Source organism: Epinephelus lanceolatus, chromosome 9, assembly GCF_041903045.1.
Source record: "Epinephelus lanceolatus isolate andai-2023 chromosome 9, ASM4190304v1, whole genome shotgun sequence".
NCBI lineage: Eukaryota > Metazoa > Chordata > Actinopteri > Perciformes > Serranidae > Epinephelus > Epinephelus lanceolatus.
Genome location: NC_135742.1, coordinates 9,413,399 through 9,435,930, shown reverse-complemented (window position 1 = coordinate 9,435,930; position 22,532 = coordinate 9,413,399). Strand labels below are relative to the sequence as shown.

Sequence of the window (22,532 nt, the reverse complement as noted above, 5' to 3'; positions counted from 1 at the left end):
ATTGTTTTTCCAGTTATAATCAACTGTCCTGAAGGCAGAGGTGAAAAGGTAGTGTACATAAACAGCTTTCAGCGGCATAAAGCTACAATAATAGAAGGGAAATCTCAAGCATTAAACAGGCCAATGCATGTACTGTAAACCACTGAAGGGCATGAGAGCGCCTTAATTGCAGCAGGGTCATAGACGATATTGCAGAGTCAGGCGGATCAGAACAGACAAGTTCCTGCACAGCCAGTAAACCTCTCTCACACAGTCTTTTTCACATCCATCAAAACAGACTTGCTCTTTTTTCCTCCCCTCACAGCCTCTCCCTCCTCGTCTACCTGACTTCAGTACCCTGAGTGCAGAAAGTGGCAGGTATTGTCTTCCATTCTTCTCACTTTCTCATTCTGACAGTAACCAGACACTGCCACGCATTGTCCCATTGTTACCTTAATTACTGGTCGACTTGGGTTCAGCGGACTCGGCTTACATCGCTCTCTGTTCCCCGGCTATGGGAAGGCTGACCGAAGGGGGGGGTCTGCAGGCCAAGCCTTTTTCACAGGGACCCGGAGGAGTGGTGATAAAGCTCCGAGTCTTGCAAAGGATTAATGTTACAGCTTCACAATTGCTATTGAGAAAAACATTTTGAGGTCAATGGGAGGGTGCGTAGAAGGTCACGAAGATTTGATATCTTTGGTTGTACGGGTGATAGAACATTTGTAACCTCAGCTTTATTTTGAAATGAACCCTTCACTCAGCTTTTTTGGAAACATTTCTGTCTGTTTGAAGCTGATAAAACTTACTTTATTGCCATAGCAAGTGAAAAACGAATACTATTGTCACCCAGTATCATGACTGCTGTATTTTTGCAGACATGTGCTCAAGCATCACCAGTAGAGGGAGTAAGAGGAGCATTTACAATTTGCTTTCCCCAGTTTCCTGCAGTCGACCCAAGGCCCACACTCACCGAGGGGCTCAATTAAGGAGCCCATAAAAGCTCACCCTACTTTCCAAATTATTTTTTACTATTTTAAAACAGTAGTGTATTCTGTGAGGCAGAAAATATAATTTTAAATCATATTTCATATCATACATTAAGCAACGCGTCTGCTGTTTTCCTACACCTCACATTTAATTGTATCATCATGCTCCCACAGTGTTGTCCGTCTGGTCCCCCTTAAAGAGGCCCCCTGACCTTTGTTTTACGTCACTGTTTTGATGGACTGTGTAATATATTTACCATTGTATAATTCATTTAGCTTGAAATAATGAAGTTAGTAATATGATTTGCAGAATACATTTGACTGCGTCCGCTTTTGAATTAGCTCCAGCAGAATGTTCTCCACAGGGATAGTTGGTGGAGTGGTAGTAAAGGCCAGTGACAGTGACACCGGGCTGGGTGTGGTGTTTTATGAATATTCTGCACTTGTGAAGTGTTAGCAAGTGCTACGATTCTAATGCGATTCAGCTGGCATACTTTCTGCAATGTTTTTGAATAATATTAATGATTATATTATTCAGTGACTGAGGAAGAATAAGCCTGTCCCTCTCTGCCTGAAGCTCTGTGTTTGTGCTGACTTCTAAATGACTTTTGAATGTTTGAGAGCGTCTGTGGCATTATTATATCATCAAACAAGTTCTGCACAGGGTTTTTGCTGTAACATGAGGCTCAGTCAGAAGCGTCTGAGGTTCACAGGTAACGCAATTTGGGATTTTTGGAACAGCAAAGACATTTCTCAGGACACCTTGACAGCTTCACCTTGGCATCTTTTGACAAATTGTGAGCCCTTGTTATTGCACATGCACTTCCATAGGAGCCTGTTCGGAGGCACTTGCAAGCATCATTTTGCTTCTCCGTGGAGTTGCAGTCATGAAGCCAACAAACAGCGAGCACTGCTGCTCTGCCCAGTTCTTTAGACACAAAAGCAGCCCTTAAACGGTTTCAGAGTGTGCGCTTGATGAAAGAAACACAGAAACACCTTTCATGAATTAAGGAATCATCGCTGCAAACATACTGAGTGTTCCAGCTTATTACACGTCCTTCCATGTTTGCTTTTTTTCACGGTGTTCCAGTTGTAAAGCTGAACTCCTGCTGTTACCCTCTAAAATGTGCAGGTTGCATGCTTGACCTCATCCCGGAGGGGAACCAATGGGTTACACATGGCACTCCAAATCCTCCCTCCGTGTGTGTGCATCTCCAAACAGTCTGGGAGTCATTTCGCATATCTGATAAGTATTTAGCTGCACAGAGAAAAAAAAAGGGGAGAGGGGATTGCAGATGTCCCACCATGCAAACACTGCAGCCTGAATCTTTCTTTTTTTTGTAATGGAATGGTTTCAAATGGAAAAGTGAATGGGATTAGCTTGATCCGGTTTTTGTGGCCCATATGTTTCTCAGCCACTTGGGTACGTAATATTGTGTGCGATTATGGAATTAATGGCGTTTTATTAAGAGGATGGAACAAAACAAAAGAACAAGCACAACACGAGTTTAAGAAACATGCATACAGTGTTTATTTTGCAACCAGGACACATTAAATAAAACTACAAAGATACTTCACTTATACAAAAGATAGATTATATCCCATTCACATACAAAATAACAATAATTTACTGTATAAATTAAACATTTCACTATTTTTTTTTTCTTTTTTGCTATTTACAATTCCGTGAAAACAATGTGTTTGGGCCCCTCCAGATCATTTCCCACAGGGCTCCTGGTGTTTTCACGTCATGGAGCACTACAGGACATTCACATCAACGACAGTTTGGGGAAAGACAGTTTCCACCGCTCAGAAGATAGTGTGGAATTTTCCGATTGACTGGAGGACGGGACAGAAAATGGGAGTTTGCATAATTCACCAGGCTATCCAAACAAATATGCCGTTGTTAGATTTTAACTGTCAGATTTCGTTAGCTTGTGTTTGATTTGAACGCACATTAATTTCCCATCGCTCTCACATCTCTGCTCTTTATTCCCCTCCCTCCCTCCCTCCCTCTACGCATGGTCTCCTCTGAACATCACAGACCCAGGGGCATGTGCTCTTGTCTTGCAATAATTAACATGAGTTACAGTTGAGCAGACAGGCAGAATATAGCAAAGAGTCACTTTTTTTTTTACAAACTTCTGAGTGGGAAAGAAAGGCTCTCTATCTTTTTTTTAAAGGCCTTAAATTCAGTCTGATTCTTGGAAAACGCTAAACCCTTTAACTTGAATGTCACTATGATGCTACGTCATGTGTAAAATATAACCTTTTGTCTCAAGTGCTCAGGTTGCTGCACAAAGTACGTTTTTTTTTCCACTGAAACTGAATGCAAAAGTGAATAAGTACTATTTCATCAAGTGCACTGACGTTTTGAACCTCTCCTTTATTAATCCTGACAGCGATTAGACAAATTTTTTGGGGTTGACCATCTGAAGAAACATCTCGTCCCAAGACAGGAAAGCCCAATTACTATGCCAATGGCGAACGAGTAGATTTTGACCTTTTACAAGTAGTTTAAATGTCACAGAAATGCACAGAAAACCGTCACAGCTGCAAACCTGCTGTCAGGTTGTGCATAGTGCCATTGAGAGCTTCTGGTTATATTTCTGTCTGGGTATATTGTTTGCGCTTGACCTTTTGGCCCGAAATCAAGGTGACAAGTAAAAGCTCCCAGGTCTGCAGCGTCTTATAGAATTTAGGCAATTTACTGCTGTCCAAGGAAAAAATGCATTCCACCTTAAAGGGAAAGTCTGGTATTGCCAACCTGGACCCTGTTTTACAATGTTTTGGTGTCTGAGTGTTCAACTATTTTTTAAATAAGAGAGAGCGCTGCAGCTGACAGCGGCAAAAAAACAGCCACTCAGGGCATTTAGCATCGTCAATTTACATCCATTAAAGAGCTTTTTTGCCACTGACAGGCTCAGATTGTTATTCAAAGTGTCCGACAACATTATTGGATGATCCTACAGAGGAATTCAACATTTTTCTTCACTTGTTTTCCTTTTGCATGATCCAGTCTGTTTGTTATTGTGTGTAAGGGCACATTCACACCAGGATACTCGGGGGACTCGGGTTCGATTGGGCGGGGAATGCTGAAACATTTGACACCTTCATTTGGTTGGGTTCACTTTCACACTGCACTTTTTAAAGCGGACCAAACCTCCTGGACAACGCTCGTTTGGGGGCAGTATTACCCGAAACGTCCACTGAACAGGAAGAAAAAAAAACACGAGGAAAAAGAAAACCCGGCTCATCGATTAGTCAGGACTAAAAACGGAAATCCATCCCCTTCAGCCGGCTTGGTCGCCACAGAAACAATGGAGCAACACCAATTTTATGCAGTCTTGGGGTTTCTGTTTTTTTTTTTACTTAATTGTTTTTTACCTGGGAGGCACGGTGGTGTGGTGGTTAGCACTGTCGCCTCACAGCAAGAGGGTTGCCGGTTCAATCCCGGGTGTGGGAGCCCCTCTGTGCAGAGTTTGCATGTTCTCCCTGTGTCAGCGTGGGTTCTCTCTGGGCACTTCAGCTTCCTCCCACAGTCCAAAGACATGCAGGTTAATTAGTGACTCTAAATTGTCCGTAGGTGTGAATGTGAGTGTGAATGGTTGTCTGTCTCTATGTGTCAGCCCTGTGATAGTCTGGTGACCTGTCCAGGGTGAACCCTGCCTCTCACCCAGTGTCCGCTGGGATAGGCTCCAGCCCTCCCGCGACCCTCAAGAGGATGAAGCGGTTAGAAGATGAATGAATGAATGTGTTTTTTTTACCTCTGCTTCTCCCGGTTTGCGCTGTTGGCTTTGTTTTTTAAATGCACTGCACTCTACGCTCTCTCTTTGGTTCGCTGGATAGTCTGTTTGCATTTCACCAGAGTTTGAATGAGCGTTCACACCACTCCAAATGAACCGAACTATCCTTGGAAGTGGACCAGGGTTTGTTTAAAGCGGACTAAATAGAGCCAGTGTGAATGCATCCTAAGAGTCTCGCTCAAGGAGAAGCCACTTCCTGAAATCTCGCTGACATTTTCAGATTGTCGAAATAAGCTAAAAACTCAGCCATGAATATTTAGAAAATCATTAAGATAACACTAATACCCTTTCATCAACCAAATATAGCGTGTGTATGCGAGTTTTTTAAACACAGGAAAACCTGCTAAATATGGGCAATAGACTCTTTTCCCATGCCAGTGTCTTTCTGTGTGTTTTTGCTTTTTATTTCCTTCTAATGTGTGACAGACTACACAGACGGGCTGGAAAACAGGTTAGCAAACAGTAGAAAGCAACAGGGAGGCCAGTGAAAATGTTACGGTCATTACTTCTCTTTTTTTATATCTCTTACTTAAGTCTCTCTCTAAAACTTGTTGCCGACTAATTTGGTAAGTTCGAGCGCTGCCTGGACGGACACAGACTTTAAAGTTTTAACCATTGTTTTTCCTGCAATGAGTCATCTCTCAGGAGATTACAGAACGAGACTTCTCCTCCAGGGAGACTTGGTTAAACACAATAACAAACAGAATGGTTCAAGCGAAAATGTTTCTCTGTTATCACACGTATAATTACAATCTGAGCCTCTTTTAGTGGACATAATTGATTGGTGCACAGTTGCCCTGAATGCTTACATTGCAGCCTGTTTTGCTTCTGCCATCGACAGCACTCCCGTTCCATACTGGACCTGTTCTAAAATTACTCATCTCCATTAGTCACGTAGACTCAGAAACATGGAAAAATAAGGTCCAGGATGAAAGTTACCAAAATTACCCTTTAAGTTGACAAGGAAGTGCTTTAACAGGTTTCTCAAATGCTTTGCTGAAACACAAAATGAAAGAGTGGACATAAATATCATCATTCCCACACTGAATTACATAATATACAACAATATTCATCCCCCCTGTAATCAAAAGACAACTTAATGTGAACAATATGTTCAGTAAATGTCCAAGACTACACATAAGAGCACACACAGAAATTAGAAACAAAAATGTCTTTTAAAGCCTTGTCCGTTACTACATGAAGAGCTCTATCCCAAAAGGCTATGTGTTCATTTTGGAGAACAAAACAAAAAAAATCATCTACTGTCCATCATGTAATAAAAATGTAAAAGATCCAGTCTGGAGAGGTGTTTAGTTGCGTGTACTAAAAAGACGAATGTGAAATGCTTTCAATCACTGTACAAGATGTGGCATCATTTTTTTTACATTACATCTAAGTGGTGGAAATCCTATTTTGGAATGAAACTCACATCCACGCTAATTTTAAAGAAGTGCAGACTCTTGTGAGGGACCCCGTGAAAGAAACAGATGTGATGCATCTGAGACAAACGAAGAGGAGATCCTTAAGGCACTTGAACACCATCAAACCGGAAAGACTCCCACCCACACCCGAGCAGAAAAAGCCCTCAGATCTTCCCAAGCCTCCCTAAATGGCAGTTTGTCTGCAAACTGCACCACCCAACCTCCCAAGTGAATGACGCTACTTATCTCTCCACCCAAATCCACATGAACACCAAGTGAATGCGTGGGCGAGCGCACGCTCTCTCTGTCTCTCTGTCTCTCTGATCTTTTCGTGTTACGGAGAGTGATTCATCCCCAAAGTGTTCTGATATCTACCTTGTGTGTGACGGCTCCGTGTCCCGGTTCCCGCTCCTCAGAAAGCTTGTTATCACGTAAAACACATCAAAAGAAACATTAGCACTTTGCATATGGAATCAAAAAGACAAATAAATATATAACTCTTTGGATGGGAGGATTCTGGTTTTTGGCTGCAAGTGTTTGTCGTCCACGTGAGGCAGTTAGAAGAGTTCTACAAAACTGTTAAGCTGTTAAGTGTTACACCATATGTGTGTGTGTATCCATTTCCTCATCCTCTCCTTGGTACTGATGAAGAGTTGGCTGCCGCTGTGACTCTGAAGCACCAGGAAGAGGTAAGCCTCCCTGTTTCCTAAACTGAACACAGACAGTGAAGTTAGCCATTAATCTGCACCGGGCTAGGTTGTGTTTTCACTGGTGAGCCTGCAGTCTGGAGGGTTTTTGGAGGTATGTTGATTGTTAGGGACGACCGTGGGTGATGGAAAAAGAGCCTCGCTGAAGCAGAGAAGCTTCCCGCATGTTAAAAGCGTCCTTGTATCTTTGTCAGAGCTGCAGATTGTCCTCCATCTACTGTACTCCTTTGCCCTCCTTTCCCACATTGAGGTCACTGACAGCCCTGCCTGTCCACCTCTTCTTTGGTGCTGGGCAGGATGGGAGGGCCCGGCCACTTTGGCCCACGGGCCGTTTAGTAGCAGTCACTCAGTCAGTTGTCATTAGCCACTCAGTTGTTGGCTTGTTGGCGTAGCGCCTCGTATAGTTTCATTGTCTGAGGGCCTGGCATCTGACGGCCCTTGTACAGAGTGGCGGTGGGTGGCGGTAGCATTTGGTTAACGGTGAAGCGCGACAGTGGCGCTAGTTGCCCACCAGGGGGCTGAGGTCACCGTGGTGGTTCTTTAGCTTCTTCTTGAAGAGGGAGATGGTGGAGGGTCGGTAGAGGATGATCCAAGGCTCAGAGGATGCCGTGCTCTGGCTGCAGCTGTCTGAACCGCTGACTGTTGGGATGTTTGGGGACCTGAGAAAATAGGAAAAGAGACAGAGATGAGAGGAACACGAGGGAGGGAAACATGAATCAGGAAAGAGAGTAATAGAAAGATTTACAAAGGGTGTCAAACTGCCTTCTAAATCCTAATGATGCATTCACTTCATGCCTGTTTATTATAAACACAAAGTAATGGCAATTACAGTGGTGGATGTTTTATAGGCTTCATTTACTTCCATTCATTCATTCAACTTCCATAACTGCTTATCCTCATTAGGGTCGCAGGAGGCTGGAGCCTATCCCAGCTGACATTGGGCGAGAGGCGGGGTACACCCTGGACAGGTCGCCACACTATCACAGGGCTGACACATAGAGACAGACAACCATTCACACTCACATTCACACCTACGGACAATTTAGAATCACCAGTTAATCTGCATGTCTTTGGACTGTGGGGGGAAGCTGGAGAACTGGCTGAGGCCGACAGCGCTAACTGCTGCATCACCGTGCTGCCCTGATAACATGTCTATCGCACTGCATCTACGACTATTGATGGTCAAAATGTAGTCTTAGTCTTATTCACCAAAAAACAGCAGCTACACCTCAGCTGGCAACATAGATTGTGCTTTGTTTTTAGATGATTTCAGTTTAATCTTGAATAAAGATTGAATATTGTGTCTTTTGGTGGAAAAGTTTAAGTCCCCAGTGTATTTTAGGAATCAAAAATAAAGCATTGTATTGTATTTATTAAGTCATTTTGAGGGGGAATAAGAAATTGAGAGACAAAAATCTATTTTTATTTATTATTATTTATTCAATTATTTATTTTTTATTTTATTCATTTGTTAAATCTTTTTATTACATTTATTTTATTATTTTTATTTACAAAAAAGGAGGTTTTCTACTTGAAGAAAAGGATTAAAGAATTACCAAGAATTCAAAACAGACTGTAATTTTCTGCTGCTGGGGGTCTCGTAATCATGACACTAACAAAACACTGAGCAATGCTGTCCTCAGATGCAGTCTGTTTCTTTCTTTTTTTTAAAGATATTTTTTGGGGGCATTTTTGCCTTTAATTGATAGGACAGACAAGTGTGAAGGCGGGAGACAGAGAGGGAGTGACATGTAGCAAAGGGCCACAGGCTGGAGTCAAACCCGGGCCGCTGCGGCAACAGCCTTGTACATGGGGCGCCTGCTCTACCTCTAAGCCACCGACGCCCCAGATGCAAACGGACCTGGTAATTAAAACTAGTTAAAATACTAAATAAAGTAGTTCCATGTTAAAAATCAGTGTTTCTCCAACACTGTTCGGCACAGCAGGGGTTGAAGCTGAGCTGCAGCTTACGTTTGCTCTGCTTGTTTCTCATATGACTTAAGATTCAGATAACTAATGACTAAAAATCTTTTTTCCGGTTAACACATAGAGTTAAAAACAACCAAGATGTACAAAGTGTACTCTTAAAATGTGGCTTAAAACTGTATAATACAACAATTTATGGCAGCGTCTGGCAGACAACCACAATCCTGACGCATAAGCAAAGGGGATATGACGCCACTTACAGGCGGTGGCGATCAAATGACACGTGTCCTTGATTAAATTTGAAGATTCCTCTGGGTTTAAAAATTGATGGAAACATTTGGGATTATTTTTAATGACACAAAACAACAAATTATTTCCCATTTTAACCTTTTTAGACATTTTAATGTGTATAAAAGTTACATATTATGTCTTTTGTCGATAGAGAAGTTTTCTCTCCTAATTTTATTCTTTTGTATTTCCTGTGTTACTACAACGAGGGGAATCTCTGAAATTCCCCTGTGTAGCTGTAACTTAAGTTATGAGTCACTGACAGGGAAAAAACAAGCGTCATGTAGCATTACTTCTATGTGTGATCATAAGAAGTCACTCTGGGCTGAAGCTTGGCTGAACGCAACTGGGAGAAAGCACTAAATCTCATTTTGTACATTTGTAAGACGCTATGATACATAAAAACCCAACACACTGCAACTTTAAATGTGTGAATGTCATCCTGTTCTTCTATCTTTTTCCAGTATGACATGAATGAAACATAATACCACAGATGAATGCTTCGACATTTGATGCTTGGTCGATCACGCACACCTCAAACATCCTCATACTTACTTGACCGTGATATGCAGCAGCAGCTTCGCCACCATGGCTATGACTGTCAGGATGAGAAGAGCAGCCAGAGCGTAAATGGTCCACACTGTAGAGAGGGAGCAGCGCGGTAACAAGACATCAGATATCGAATCACGGTAATGAAAATGAACTGAAGCAGACGGAAAGGATTAGCAAGTGAAAGATTATTCAAGCACTGCTGGCACACCTGTTAGCAGTGTTCAGCCAGCAAATTGTCAAGAAATGGTGATGCATTCTCAATGCACATCTGTTCTCTTCTGGGTGAGAAACACATCAGATATCCCTTTGAGACGGAGCGCTCAGAGTTTGGAAGGAGTAATATTTGAAAGAAGTAGAAAAGCACAGAACACGTCAGTCCACCCTGCGTAGCTTTGACAAGAGGCCTGATTGTGATCAGCAGGGAGACCCAAAGTAACTTCAGTTGTGAGTCACTGACAGGAAAAAACAAGCGTCAAGCAGCATTACTTCTAAATGTGATCACAGGAAGTCACTCTGGGTCGAAGCTTCCAGAAGCCTCTCATCAAACTAAGATGATTTTAATACTTTCAGAGAAACCAGGTCATGCAAAAATGGGAGCTTGAGCTCCCAGAAAGCTCCCACAACATCCCTGCAGAGGTAGAGAAAGGTGCAGTAGGTGCAGTGTATCATGGGTGTTAACATACTAGCGCTGTGGCCGGTGGTCTCGCCGCGTCCAGCCCACTGACCTGGCATGTTGTGCTCCGGTTTACCGGGGCTGGACGTGATCACGTAGAGGATTTGGGTGGAGCGTCCGTTAGAAGTGCTGTTGGCTCTCTCGGTGACGCCACCAGCTACCTGGGGCCCCGCCGTGCTGGAGACGCCCTCTCCTTCATCCTCCTCATCTCCTTCAGCCTCCATTGTTCTGGTGTCTTGGCTTCTCAGTGCTGAGGAAGCAAGAATAAGACCTGATTTAGAAATTGTTTATGAACAGTTGGATGTTCCTTACACTGTCAAGGCTACTTTTTGATACAACAAGGACATATGGAGCAACATTATCACATATTTGGTGTTGTGTTTCTGGCCACCTAGCACATGCAAGTCCAATATTCACTCATTGCTTGTTTGCTTTTGGTCTCCACCTGCCGCTGCGGGAAATATCTGAATCTTTAGTAGCTAATTGTTCTACTACAACACATTCTCACTCCGACCTCATCACATATTGACGTTTGGTCATGGACCTTCCACTTTCAGATACGATCTGAAAGGTACCTTGGGTATGTTGGTTGTTGACGTTCTGGGACGCCATTTCAAGTTCAGCCTGTTAAATACATTTCCTTTTTCACAGGCAATTTACCGTTTACGTACAGCACATCAACGCAAATTGACATTTTATTTCTTCCAACAACTAGCGCACATAGTTGGGTTTAGGAAAAAAGAACAGGGTTTGGCTTTATAATCTTATGGGATGCAAACTCTCCCAGGTGAAGGTCTGTGTTTATTGGACCCATTCACCACCCCTCCCTCCTGCCCTACTCAGTTTTGCTGCCTTAACTTTGTCCGGCGCATTTCTCCCTGACGCCGCCGAGCGCCGTTGAACTATAACGACAATCAGCCGCAAATCATGCCGATGTTAAAGGACAGCTTTATTCGTCAGTATCCGATGCTGCAAGTCACTGCCCGAGCGCCGGATTATGACGACTTTGGAGTGAGACCGTGCTGTCCACTACATTTACCAGCTAGTTGCTAACTTTGTCTGTCTACCGCTTGGTGCAAGGCAGGTGGCATACAGTGACATTTTAGCCTAGAACAGCTGCATACTGTGGCCAAAAACAATGCAGAGCAATAAATCAAAACAGTAAAGAAGTGGGCCGGAAAACCAAAACAATAAGCTACAAGATGCTTAAATGCTTTATAAAGCTGAGCAGAAACTCAGAGTTGGGTGACTTTTTCTTTGTGGCTTCATCACAAATGAAGCTACCACAAACTGCAGTTCCTCAAATGGCCACTCGAGGCTGGCTCCAAGGGCGAGTCAGTCCCCATATAGTAGACCCCATGCTAAAATGCTGACTTTACAGCAGAAATAAACATGCTTACAGCCTGGTACACACACAAAAAAACAAAACAATTTTGGTCTCTGTAGCTAATTTCCCCATCCATTACTGTACAGGGCATGAATTTTTATATAACTCACCCATTTAAGTGTCATTAAGGCTTAATGTAATGCACGATTAGGGGCGTGGACACTTTAAGTGAAAGGTGGGCTCTGTCTGCTGACAAGTCACTATCACAACAGCAGTATTGGTTAGGATAATGTAACCATAGTATAATCGCAGATTCTCAGAGTGTAAGTGTAGCCGTCGCTTCTTCTGTGTTTTCAGTTTATGAAAGTTAACTGTATTATTCCGGTTGCCTAAAAAGTTCAGCGTTTGGATGAACTAAAAGATCCTCTGGGGAGTCAGGTGTTCAGTTTTTCCAGCAGGTACATTTTTTTTTGTTTTACTGATTTTAAGCCTGTTTTTGATAGCAAAAATTAGAATTAGCATGATCACAGTTAACCATAGCTGTACATGCACTGTGCTAACCATGCTAGCAGCTAGCATTGGGGTTGGCTAAATGCAGATGTGGTGACCAAATATGGGGTGCATTCTGAATGCCATACTTTTTCTTTTTACTTTTAGTAAATATTGCAGCTGCCCTTAAAAAGAACGTACTGTTACATGTAGTATGCACACAATTGGGACATACTGCTTCCTCATAACATTAGGCTTTCTTACTCATATATCTGTTACCATGGTGAGAAAACAAAATGTCCTTCATTGAGCTCCATTAATACCATCAATATTCCTATTATTACCAATCAACTGGTCATCATTCACCTGAATGCGCTGTCATCTATCACTGTGACTTCTCACAGTTGATGTGCCGTATCTTTTGCTGCAGAGGATTGTGGGTCAGAATAGCCAGGAATGCATGCTGGCTTGTGACTGCAAAATCCGGCCACATGTAGAAGAACATCCTGGTATTTTTGGCATACTACTTTGACATAGCATGTATTGGGACATACTTAATCTTTTTCTGGCACACTATATAGTATGGTAGTATGGGTATTGGAACACACAGATGGTCGCCACATCTGGCTCCAAAAATCCAACATGGCGACGGCCAAAATGCCAAGGTCAAGGCTTCAAAACAGGAGTCCACAAACCGACGGGTGGCTACGTCCATTATTTAACAGTCTATGGTTCATCACTACAAGCGACCTCTTTAACATACAAGTAGTCAAGCTATCTATTGTTAATTCACACATATTGCCTATGGCTGCTTTAAAATCCACTAATATACTTTTATATTTGTCAATAACAACAAAAAAAAACACAACACTGTTGCTAAACACCATCACATTTACTTATACTACAATCACTGACAGTTGTGAACAGCAAGTCTTTATTTAGCTCTATGTAATTTGCATATAATTATCCATGAACAGCAAAACACACAACAAAAAGAAAAAGGGTCGAAATAAGTTCAGAGAAGATGGAAGAGGCAAACCAACTGCCAGCTTCATTATTCAAACAAATCTATTATTCATTTTGTGCATCTTGAAATGTATGAATCATCGCTCAGTAGCTAGTTAGTTAGTTAGTCTTTCTATCTTCTTATTAATTTTGCTGATATACTTTATTTCAGGCATATTGCCCAGCCCTAATTGGACTACTGTTAGAGTTCTCTGCAGTGTGACATATCACCTCTTAAAAGTTGGACTATTTCTGTGTATTATAGACGTTCACAGCTCCCAGGGAGAGGAGTGGTGAGCGCTGTGTGTCGTGCCAGAGACACAAAGGAGGAAAAAGCTCTGCCATGTTGTTGTAATTTCTACAAGTTGAGGACACATATCACTTAACGCCCCTTTAATTATTCCCGTGGGCAAACAGGGCTGTTGCAGCAAGAACGCAGTAACAGGATACATCCCGTTGATCATGTTGTTGAAAGTGCTGTATATACGGTCATGAGTGAATATTTAATACTAACTGTGTTTGTTAAGAAACAGATTGACTTTGCAGAAATACTCATGCGTGCTGTAAACATGTGGCGTCGTAGCATTTCTGTCCGTTCCAGACATCATTCACAAAGTGTTTGCAATAAATTGTTTGTTTTAACCTGCTCACAGCACCAGATGTGGCGGAGTTTGCTTCATAAAACAACAGAGCCAAAGAGCCTGGACGGATTCGTCTCATTTATGTGTTCCCAGAGGAAAACAATATCCTAAATAAGATCTCATCTGCCTTTCATTTACTTCTCGTAAACACTGACATGATTTATTTAAAATCACTGTTTGATTTGGAGAATTTACCTTCTTGCTTCTGAGAAACAAACTGTGGCATGTCGCACACTGAAATTCTTGTCTCGCTCAACTTCTTAATCTCTTACTTTTCTGACATGTGGATTTGCAAGTGAGGTTTGGTGAAGAGAAGCATCTCGGAAGTCTATTAGCAGTAAGATGTGGTTTTCTAATTTGCCTCAAACACATCTCACAAAGAGCTGAGATGTTTGCGTCTCTTTCAATTGCTGCCGAGTTGGTAGGAAGCAGAAATAATTAAGATATTAGTGATTTCAAATGAATTTAATTATAAGTGTGAGCTTGGGACCGTGTTCACAAAACATAGACAGAGACATGTCAGTCCTAACTTTAAATTTTGTCTGAAAGCCTTTGAGAGCTAAAACTAGCCATTACGTCTACAAGTAATTGATTGGACAAGAGGCATTTCATGAGAGTACGACAGCACTGGGGCTTACTCTGCTTGTCAGGTGCTCTGAACTGTTACCTACATTAACCCTTAAATAGCATACATTAAGAGGCGATGTAACCACCTTTGCACCACAAAGACGCACATATTTCTACAATAACAGTTGAATCAAATTACAAATGGTCATAAAAGGAGTACTAAGGGAAGAAAGAAGCCAGGATGCTCCACTGCAAACCTTCAGGTGTGCTCATATGACATCAGCTGATGTCGCAAGATACTGTTGGTGTGTCTCAAATTACATACTTCCATTAGTATACTTCTATGTAGTATACTGTGTGCACTACATTCTCATTGGCGTAGTGCGCAAATTTGGACATGTTGTCTCAAACCAAACACGGCCGTTGTGCACTCACCGGAAATGACGACCGCAAATTAGCTAGTTAGCAAACTAGCATTAGCATTCGCGTTATCGTTCCCGGTACCAAATCATTACAGACTGCTAAATTAACCCAACAAACATACTGCTGGCTTATACCCGACAACAGTATAGTGGTGCTTAGTGCAAAAAACACATGTATATTTGTACAATGCAGCGATGTTCACGGTCCCACAGTCCTCGGCCACTATTTCCAGTTTGAGAAGTGGTCCCTCCCCTTCCGCTATGAAGCCAAGATGGCGACCATTGAGGGCAAGAAGTGTCCATAGTTCGACACTCAACTTCTTGACCGTTTTGAGTGCACCATCCGGGTACTCATAGTGCACTGCAGTTTTCCATACTTTTATGATACTTCTACATTTATGCACTCAAAATATTAAGTGTAAGTACAGAAGCATGCGATTTGAGACACAGCACGTGTAATCAAAAGAAAATGAAAATGTAAGAAAATGAAACTCTGCTGCTTGTTACAAGCAAAACACACCATAACCAGATTCTGGAAATCCACTATTAGATCAAGTTTACAAGCCTGGCTTACCGGACACACTCACACTCTCACACTCTGTTGCCCTACTTTTATGATTAAGGGTAATTATTCTACTTTTGATAGGATACGGGGATGTTTTATAACATTTTCAGAGGGGGAAAGGCTTCAGAAGTTTACTCGTCTCTTGAACGCAACATATTAATGTACTTTTTTTCTCTTTCTTTCCTTTAGACTGTCAACACTGATTATTTATTTTGAACCTTGGAAAAGTACTCATTGTATTGCCCTATCGTAGCAGTTGTTATGAAGATGATACCTTAAGTGAATGTTCTATTTTGTACTTGTTTTTTGTTGTAGTTTCTGAATCCAATAAACACACAGCTTTCTGAAAAGATCCTATGAGGGAACTCATAGCTTTAAACTTTAGCCCCATGTAGGAGGCCTCGTAGTAATGTAAGATACTAAGAATGACCGACAAGCTGCACCCCAAACTAAATGCTTAACCCCACCCATCTTGTATCCCACGTAGTTTAAATCAAACACCCAGAACGAATTCTAAGTACTGTTTGATCCAGGCTTGTTCCACTCTTCCATGAATGGTGGTTAGATGTTAAAGCAGCGTGGGATTTTTTTTTCTCTTTTCACATAACAGTTCAATCTGACTGTGATGTTCCCAGAAACTTCCCACATGTTCCCCATTTGCAAACAAAATACCACGCTTCAAACCCGGGCTCAGCTGAGACGCTCCGCCATCGTCATCTGAGAGCGTTTATTCTGAAATCACCGCTTCGACCGCTCAGTGTGCCACAGAGGACATATTAGATGTATTTAGTGCTGATATGCGGTTGTCTTTTCTGTTTCTGTTGTTTGTCTCTGTATCTCCGTCACTATGTATTTTTCTCACTACTTTTCTATGAAAAAAAAAAAAAAGCTATTACTTCAGGAGGTGACCTTTTCTCATATAATATCTCAGATTTCATTTCTTGGCTACATGATGCCTTACACAAAACAAGGCGTGAACAGAGAGGAGCGTGCCTGTCCAGAGGTCAGAGGATTCTGACCTTCCAATATATTGTTTTTACTGTAATGCCACTGGCGAGAAAAAAAAAGTGACGGAGGATTACAAATGGAGGCAGAGAGGGAGGAGCGGGGACATATTGCCTCCCAGTGTATCGAGCTGTGAGCTTGAATGTCACCTACAGTGAATTATATACGGGTGTGCTTCTCTCATGCATCCACAAATTAATCTATTAAATCATTTTTGGTGCGTTCACGCAGAGACTCCTGAGATAACGCACAGCCAAACAACAGAGGACAGCTTTTCTTTTTCCACATTAGTCTTTCTACATTTTCCACATTAGTCTGAAGAGATAAAAAATAATTTGCCGTGAGGTCTTCAACTTTCTGTGAGCAATATGTCTGCTCCAGTCAAATCATGCTATCAGAGTGTGCGATGCATCGTAGTATTTTGTATGTAGGTGGCATAAAAACTCGCTGTGGAATTCACCAAGGAACGCTCTGGAGAAACGAAGCAGCCTGCTGCAGCTTGATAAGAGAGTGAGTTCCTAGAAAAAACAACACATTATTTAAATATGCAGAATCACCCGGGGCTGTGAGACATTGACTAGCAAATGAAAAGAGAAAAGGGCCTGCCAGTGGCGTGACAACAGCCTCACCACAGCTAACAGGCGTTAGTCTACGAAACAAGGGCTGCCATGCAAAACGCCAGCGAGCCAGCACGCACATGATCATGCAAACATGGCTCTTGTTGGGTTTGGTTCAGGATGTCTGCTAGACGTGATACTCTGTCATAGGCTTTAAAGCAAATTCACAAAACCAATCTTCATTCGACACAACCTTCCTCACCATAAACACCAACTAGAATTATCGCATCACAGTCGAATGCCTTCTTGAACCAGTCAAGTTTCAGTCACAGTTTACAATCATGTTTGTCCAAAACCATATGTAACCATGACAGTTAATGATGTTGCAAATACAGATGCTGCTGCAAAGAAGCTACAAAATTAAAAACATGGATGCTTCACACACATCCTCTCTCCCCCTCGCAGCACAGAAGATCTGTACAGTCATCGCAGATTCAAGATGGGCACCCAAGATTAGTGTCAACAATTTAGTATTCAACCAAATGCCTCGCCATCTGTTCCCAGTTATGATGCTGAATAATGGCCAAAAATGTGTTTTTGCAGAATATTATGATGTCACGGTGAAGCTGACCTCTGATCTTTTGGACATGAAATGACATCAGTTCATCACTTTATTCCAATAGGCAGTTGTGGATTTTTTTTTTTTACATAATTAGTATATAAATTATTGAGTTATGGTCGAAAACATGTTTTGTGAGGTCACAGTGACCTTGACCTTTGACTTTAGACCACCAAATTCTAATCAATTCATTGTTCTCACGCTCTCAGATTCTGAGAAGCTGGTTCTTCTTCATCTGCTAACATTCATGTCCTGTGACTGCATGTCAGTAACTCAGCTTCCTTTTCGGAGCCTTTGTGCTTCACTGTCTCGCAGGTTCCCACCAATTGTGGCTATGATTATTATTGTCACATACGTATACTATCAAATATTAGTAAATACTAATAACATATATACTACCAAAATACTATTATTATTATATTACTAAAATTATTGTTATTGTAGCTATTGTCATTACTGTTTACGCTGCATCTCTCTCTGTCTCACTTTGTTTGTCTCTCTTCATGTATCATTTGATCTTTTCTGTACACTTGACATCTATTGCATGTCTGTCCCTCCTCAGTTGCTCTTCCTGAGGTTTCTACCATTTTTTCCTGTTAAAGAGGTTTTGGGGGTAGTTTTTCCTTATCCACTGTAAGGGTTCAAGGGACAGAGGGATGTCGTATGCTGTAAAGCCCTCTGAGGCAAACTGTGATTTGTGATATTTGGCTTTATAAATAAAACTGAATTAAACTGAAATGAAAAAATTCCACAGACGCATTCTTGAGATATCATGTTCGTGAGAATGAGACAGATGAGCTCACAGCTGACTTAACCTTTGAGCTTTGACCACCAAAATCTAATCAGTTCATTGTTGAGTTCAAATGGACGTTTGTGCCAAATTTGAAGAAATTCCATCGAGGCGTTATTGAGATATTGTGTTCATGACAATGAGACAGATACAAGAGCGCTTTGACCTTGACCTTTGATGACCGAATACTACTCAATTCATCGTTGAGTCCAAGTGGACGTTTGTGCCAAATATGGCCTTCATGTGATATTGTGTTCAAAAGAGTGGGATGGATGCAAGGTCACGGTGACCTTTGACCACCATATTCTAATCAGTTTTTAGTTGAGTCCAAATGGACGTTTGTGCCAACTTAAAGATTTTTCCTCAAGGTGTTCTTGAGGTATCATGTCCATGAGAATGAGACAAATGAGGTCACAGCTAACTTGACCTTTGACTTCTGACCACCAACATTATTAATCAAATCACCAATTTTAATCATTTAATCAATTTGAATCAGTTCACTCTTGAGTCCAAGTGGAAGTTTGTGCCAAATTTGAAGAAACCTGAACACATAAAAAGCCTTCGGCCGCTACTATCTCTGGCACAAAGGGATAAAAAGACAGTGAAATCCTACCTTGGTAAAGCAGAGCAAATCCCTGGGCCTGGTTGGTGCGGTCTGAGTAGAAGTACAGTATGACAAAGTCCCCGGTGATGTTCACCAGCTCCCTCGGCGGGCTGCGCCAGTCAAAGCGTGCCACCACCTGGTTGCTGTAGCCATCCAGTAGCTCCACCATGTCGGTCTGGTCAGAGATCTCAAAGAAGGTGAAGTTGAAGAGGATGGCATAGGCTCCAGGAACCTGAACAGTCCAGTAGCAAACACGGCCAGCTCCATACTTGTCGGGAAAATCAGGTGAGTAGATCACTCCTGATGGAGCGGAATAGTTTCCTCCGCAGGCTCCGACTCGGGCTGGAAGACAGAGCACAAAAAAAGAGAAAAAGATAGTCAGTAATATTTACTATAAAAGCTTTTTACGATTGTTCAGTGTACAACTGATTACTGGGTTATTTTTGTCCCAGGATTTCATGGTATTGAATGGGGATGCATCATTCCGGTACACCAGATTGGTATCGGTTTCCTTAATGACTTTATTAAGTGGATGTGGTATGAGCCATGGTGTGACTGATCCACACTGAGTACAGTTTCTTTGTCAATGTTGTCATAAAAATTCAGTGTTTTTACTGTGAGTTACTTTCCTTCAGGTCACAGCGACCTGCTGACTCTCATTTTAGCACCACAGTAGTGGCTGAGCTCGAGTTAAAAATGACTGCGATGCGTTCCATCCAGTGAGGTACACAGATTATAATTTGGGAAGAAGAGAAGTATGAGATCAGTTCTTCAGTATCTGCAAATACCTTGAGTTAAAGGGAAATTTTGGTTTATTTCAACCTGTCTCCTATCGTCCTAAATTTGTTTCAAGTGACTAGTGACCTAAAAATAATAGTTAGCATGTTAGCCGTTAACCTAGATACAGCAAAATCAAATTCCTCCTCCACAAAGTCGAAGTCTGGCAAAAAGTCAGCCATTATTCTATAAATCTTTCATAAAAAAAATGAATGAACTTTTCAGGCTACTGTCCGGTTCTGCCTTCCAGCTGTTGCTGCTTGCTCTCGCGATATTTCGGCCGTGCTTTGGAGAGCAGAGCTAAATGGTAAACAAACATGGCAGCACACTGGTAAGGTAAGACAACACGTTTACATGTCGTTTTCTATATGTTCTCTGACATTTATCCTAACGATATGAGGCGGTCTTTGTAGGAAAAAAGCTTGTTTAGTGGACTAACTTTGCACTTGAAGGTTGCCCTTTCACTTACGTTTTAACAGGTCTGACGCTACTATGCGCCCCAGCTGTATCTAGGCTAACGGCTAACATGCTAACTATTATTTTTACGTCACTAGTCACTTGAAACAAATTTAGGACGATAGGAGACAGGTTAAAATAAACCAAAATTTCCCTTTAAGGAATCACAGTTGGTATCAAAAGAGAAAAGGCTGGACAGCTAGTGAAGATGCTCTTTAGACTAAAAAGCTGTTTAGTACAGTTCTAAGGCATACATATATTAAAAGTCCAGTGTGTGGGATTTAGGGGGATATGTCGGCAGAAATGTAATATAATATTCAAAAATTGAGCATAGCGTTAGTTCAGTCAGGACATGATGTCAAGCTCAGCTCACATCCCAGCTACATCAGCTGATCTCAAACAGTCAAATCAACTGATGGAGCAGCTGATTGATGGAAGGGAGTCAGCTGATAGATCAGACGATTCCTTTCTATGCAACCGATTGGCAAATCTCATTCAGGCCTGCCTACTGTTCCTGCTTCCTCTGCAAGCCCAACTGCAACCCACCTCAACCCCAGCTCCTCCTTTTCATGCTGTGTCTGACTCATTTCTGTCATTCTGTTCCCAGGGGTCTTTGCTGCTGCTCTCCCTGCCTTAGGCTTTCAATGTAGGCGCATGGAAGGGTAGGGAGGTTTGCTCTCTGTGCCTCAGGCTTTCCTCTTTTGCACATGGAAGGGCAGAGAGGTGTGTTCTTTGTGTCTCAGGCTTTCCTCATTTGCATGTGGAAGGGCAGGGAGGTGTGCTCTCTCTCTGCCTTAGGCTTTCCACGTAGGCTTGTGAAAGAGGCTTTCTGTGTAAGCCCGAGGAAGGGCAGAAAGGGGCCCCAGAACAGAGCCATACCACCAAATATAATACTGCAAATGGAAATAAAGTTTTCTTTGGCTGACATGTTCCTGACTGAACAATGTTTTCATTAGTTTATAATCACCTGACACTAAGAATTGCTGTATTTTTGTTACCTTTGAACGAGCTGTTTATATCTACACAGGGAGCATGCCCAGGAAGTTCGCCATATTGTTTCTACAGTAGCCAAGAATAAACAAACTAATCACTGGTTCAAGATCTACATCGGCCTGTGTAGTTTATGTACATGCTTGGCACATGGGAGAAGTTTCAGTTGGCTGCAATCTACAGCATCACCACTAGAAGCCACACAATCCTACACATTAGATGTTAAAATATGTAAAATACTGTATCAAAACTAGTGTTAATGAGCAGCAATGTGGAAAGCTTGAGGTCTGATCACAGTGGTGGGTGAGGAAAGGAGGGGTGTTGGCAGGCGCGCCTGTATCTGGCTCGTGTGATCAAGATGATATCCAAAAGATAGGCATTAATCAACTACCCGAAACAAACTGCCAACTTTATGCATTATAGTAGCTAGAGCTGTCAAGACAGAGGACTGAAAAGGATAGAGACAAGGACTGAGAGCTGCAGCACTCTCCAGGGTGTGTGTGTGTGTCTCTTTGAGTGAAAGTGAGAGGGGAGGTAGAAGGTGGACTATTGCACACAATGTTTATGTATGTAGGTCATTAATAACTGTTGGAACACTGCTTAGTCCCTGGCATGCCTGCCTGAATCCGTGATATTTTCTAATAAGCGTACCCGATCCTACACAACTTATAAAGTCCCTCACACCTCTGCTTATTTTCTCCTTTTTGTTTCTCTCTTTTTTCTGAGCACCTGACTTTTGACAGCTGGCCATCACAAATATGTATTTTCGACATATTATTCCAGCAGCTTCTTTAAAGGTTCTTTGCCCTCAGGGCCCGAGACAACTGATCCGGTGATGTCCGGGTGTTGGCAGCCATGGATGTTACTGACAGGCAAATTTATTTGTGTGCCTTCTGGAGATCAACTGGAGCCTGACTCAACAAAACATCTTTGATGAAGGGCATTAACACCAGTGACAGACCTGCCCTCACCTCAGGTTTATAACTGCAGGCACTAACCCACAGAGCACTACAGATACAGATCTATTTGTTCAAGTGATTTACCTTATATTACTTTGGAAATCTGAAAGTTCAAGTTCACAGTATTTTCCCCGTAGAATTCAGTAAAGTTCAAACCAAATCCCAGCACAGGTGTGAGAAGATCACAGATGTCGGACCCAGAGCGCCACTAGTTAACACTCACTGTCGAAAATGATGACCCAGCCGTCTCCACCGCAGGGCTGGGTGTGGTCGCCGAAGCAAACATGGTTACACTCCATGCTAGGGGACTCGCCGTGGTCAGGCTGGTCAACTTCGTTGCCACAGAAACAGGCATATCCTGACTCCATGCCGGCAAGCTGCAAAACACAAAAGGAGTTATGCAAATCATCGCATCAGCAAT

General features: G+C 42.2%; 1 protein-coding gene across 2 annotated transcripts in view; it reads right to left on the bottom strand.

The window, feature by feature from the left end:
- Positions 1-2,472: 2,472 nt before the first annotated feature.
- kremen1 (kringle containing transmembrane protein 1) overlaps positions 2,473-22,532 on the bottom strand; it is a 92,340-nt gene continuing 72,280 nt past the window's right edge. Inside the window, exons 5-9 of one of the 2 annotated variants that reach the window (XM_078170524.1) lie at positions 22,335-22,488; positions 18,939-19,271; positions 10,349-10,588; positions 9,669-9,753; positions 2,473-7,558 (exon numbers count right to left, since the gene is read on the bottom strand). In XM_078170524.1, the coding sequence (XP_078026650.1) occupies positions 7,399-7,558; positions 9,669-9,753; positions 10,349-10,588; positions 18,939-19,271; positions 22,335-22,488 (972 nt within the window). In that variant the 3' untranslated portion in view covers positions 2,473-7,398. The remainder of the gene's footprint in view (positions 7,559-9,668; positions 9,754-10,348; positions 10,589-18,938; positions 19,272-22,334; positions 22,489-22,532) is intronic. The other variant, XM_078170525.1, reaches the window with a different exon arrangement.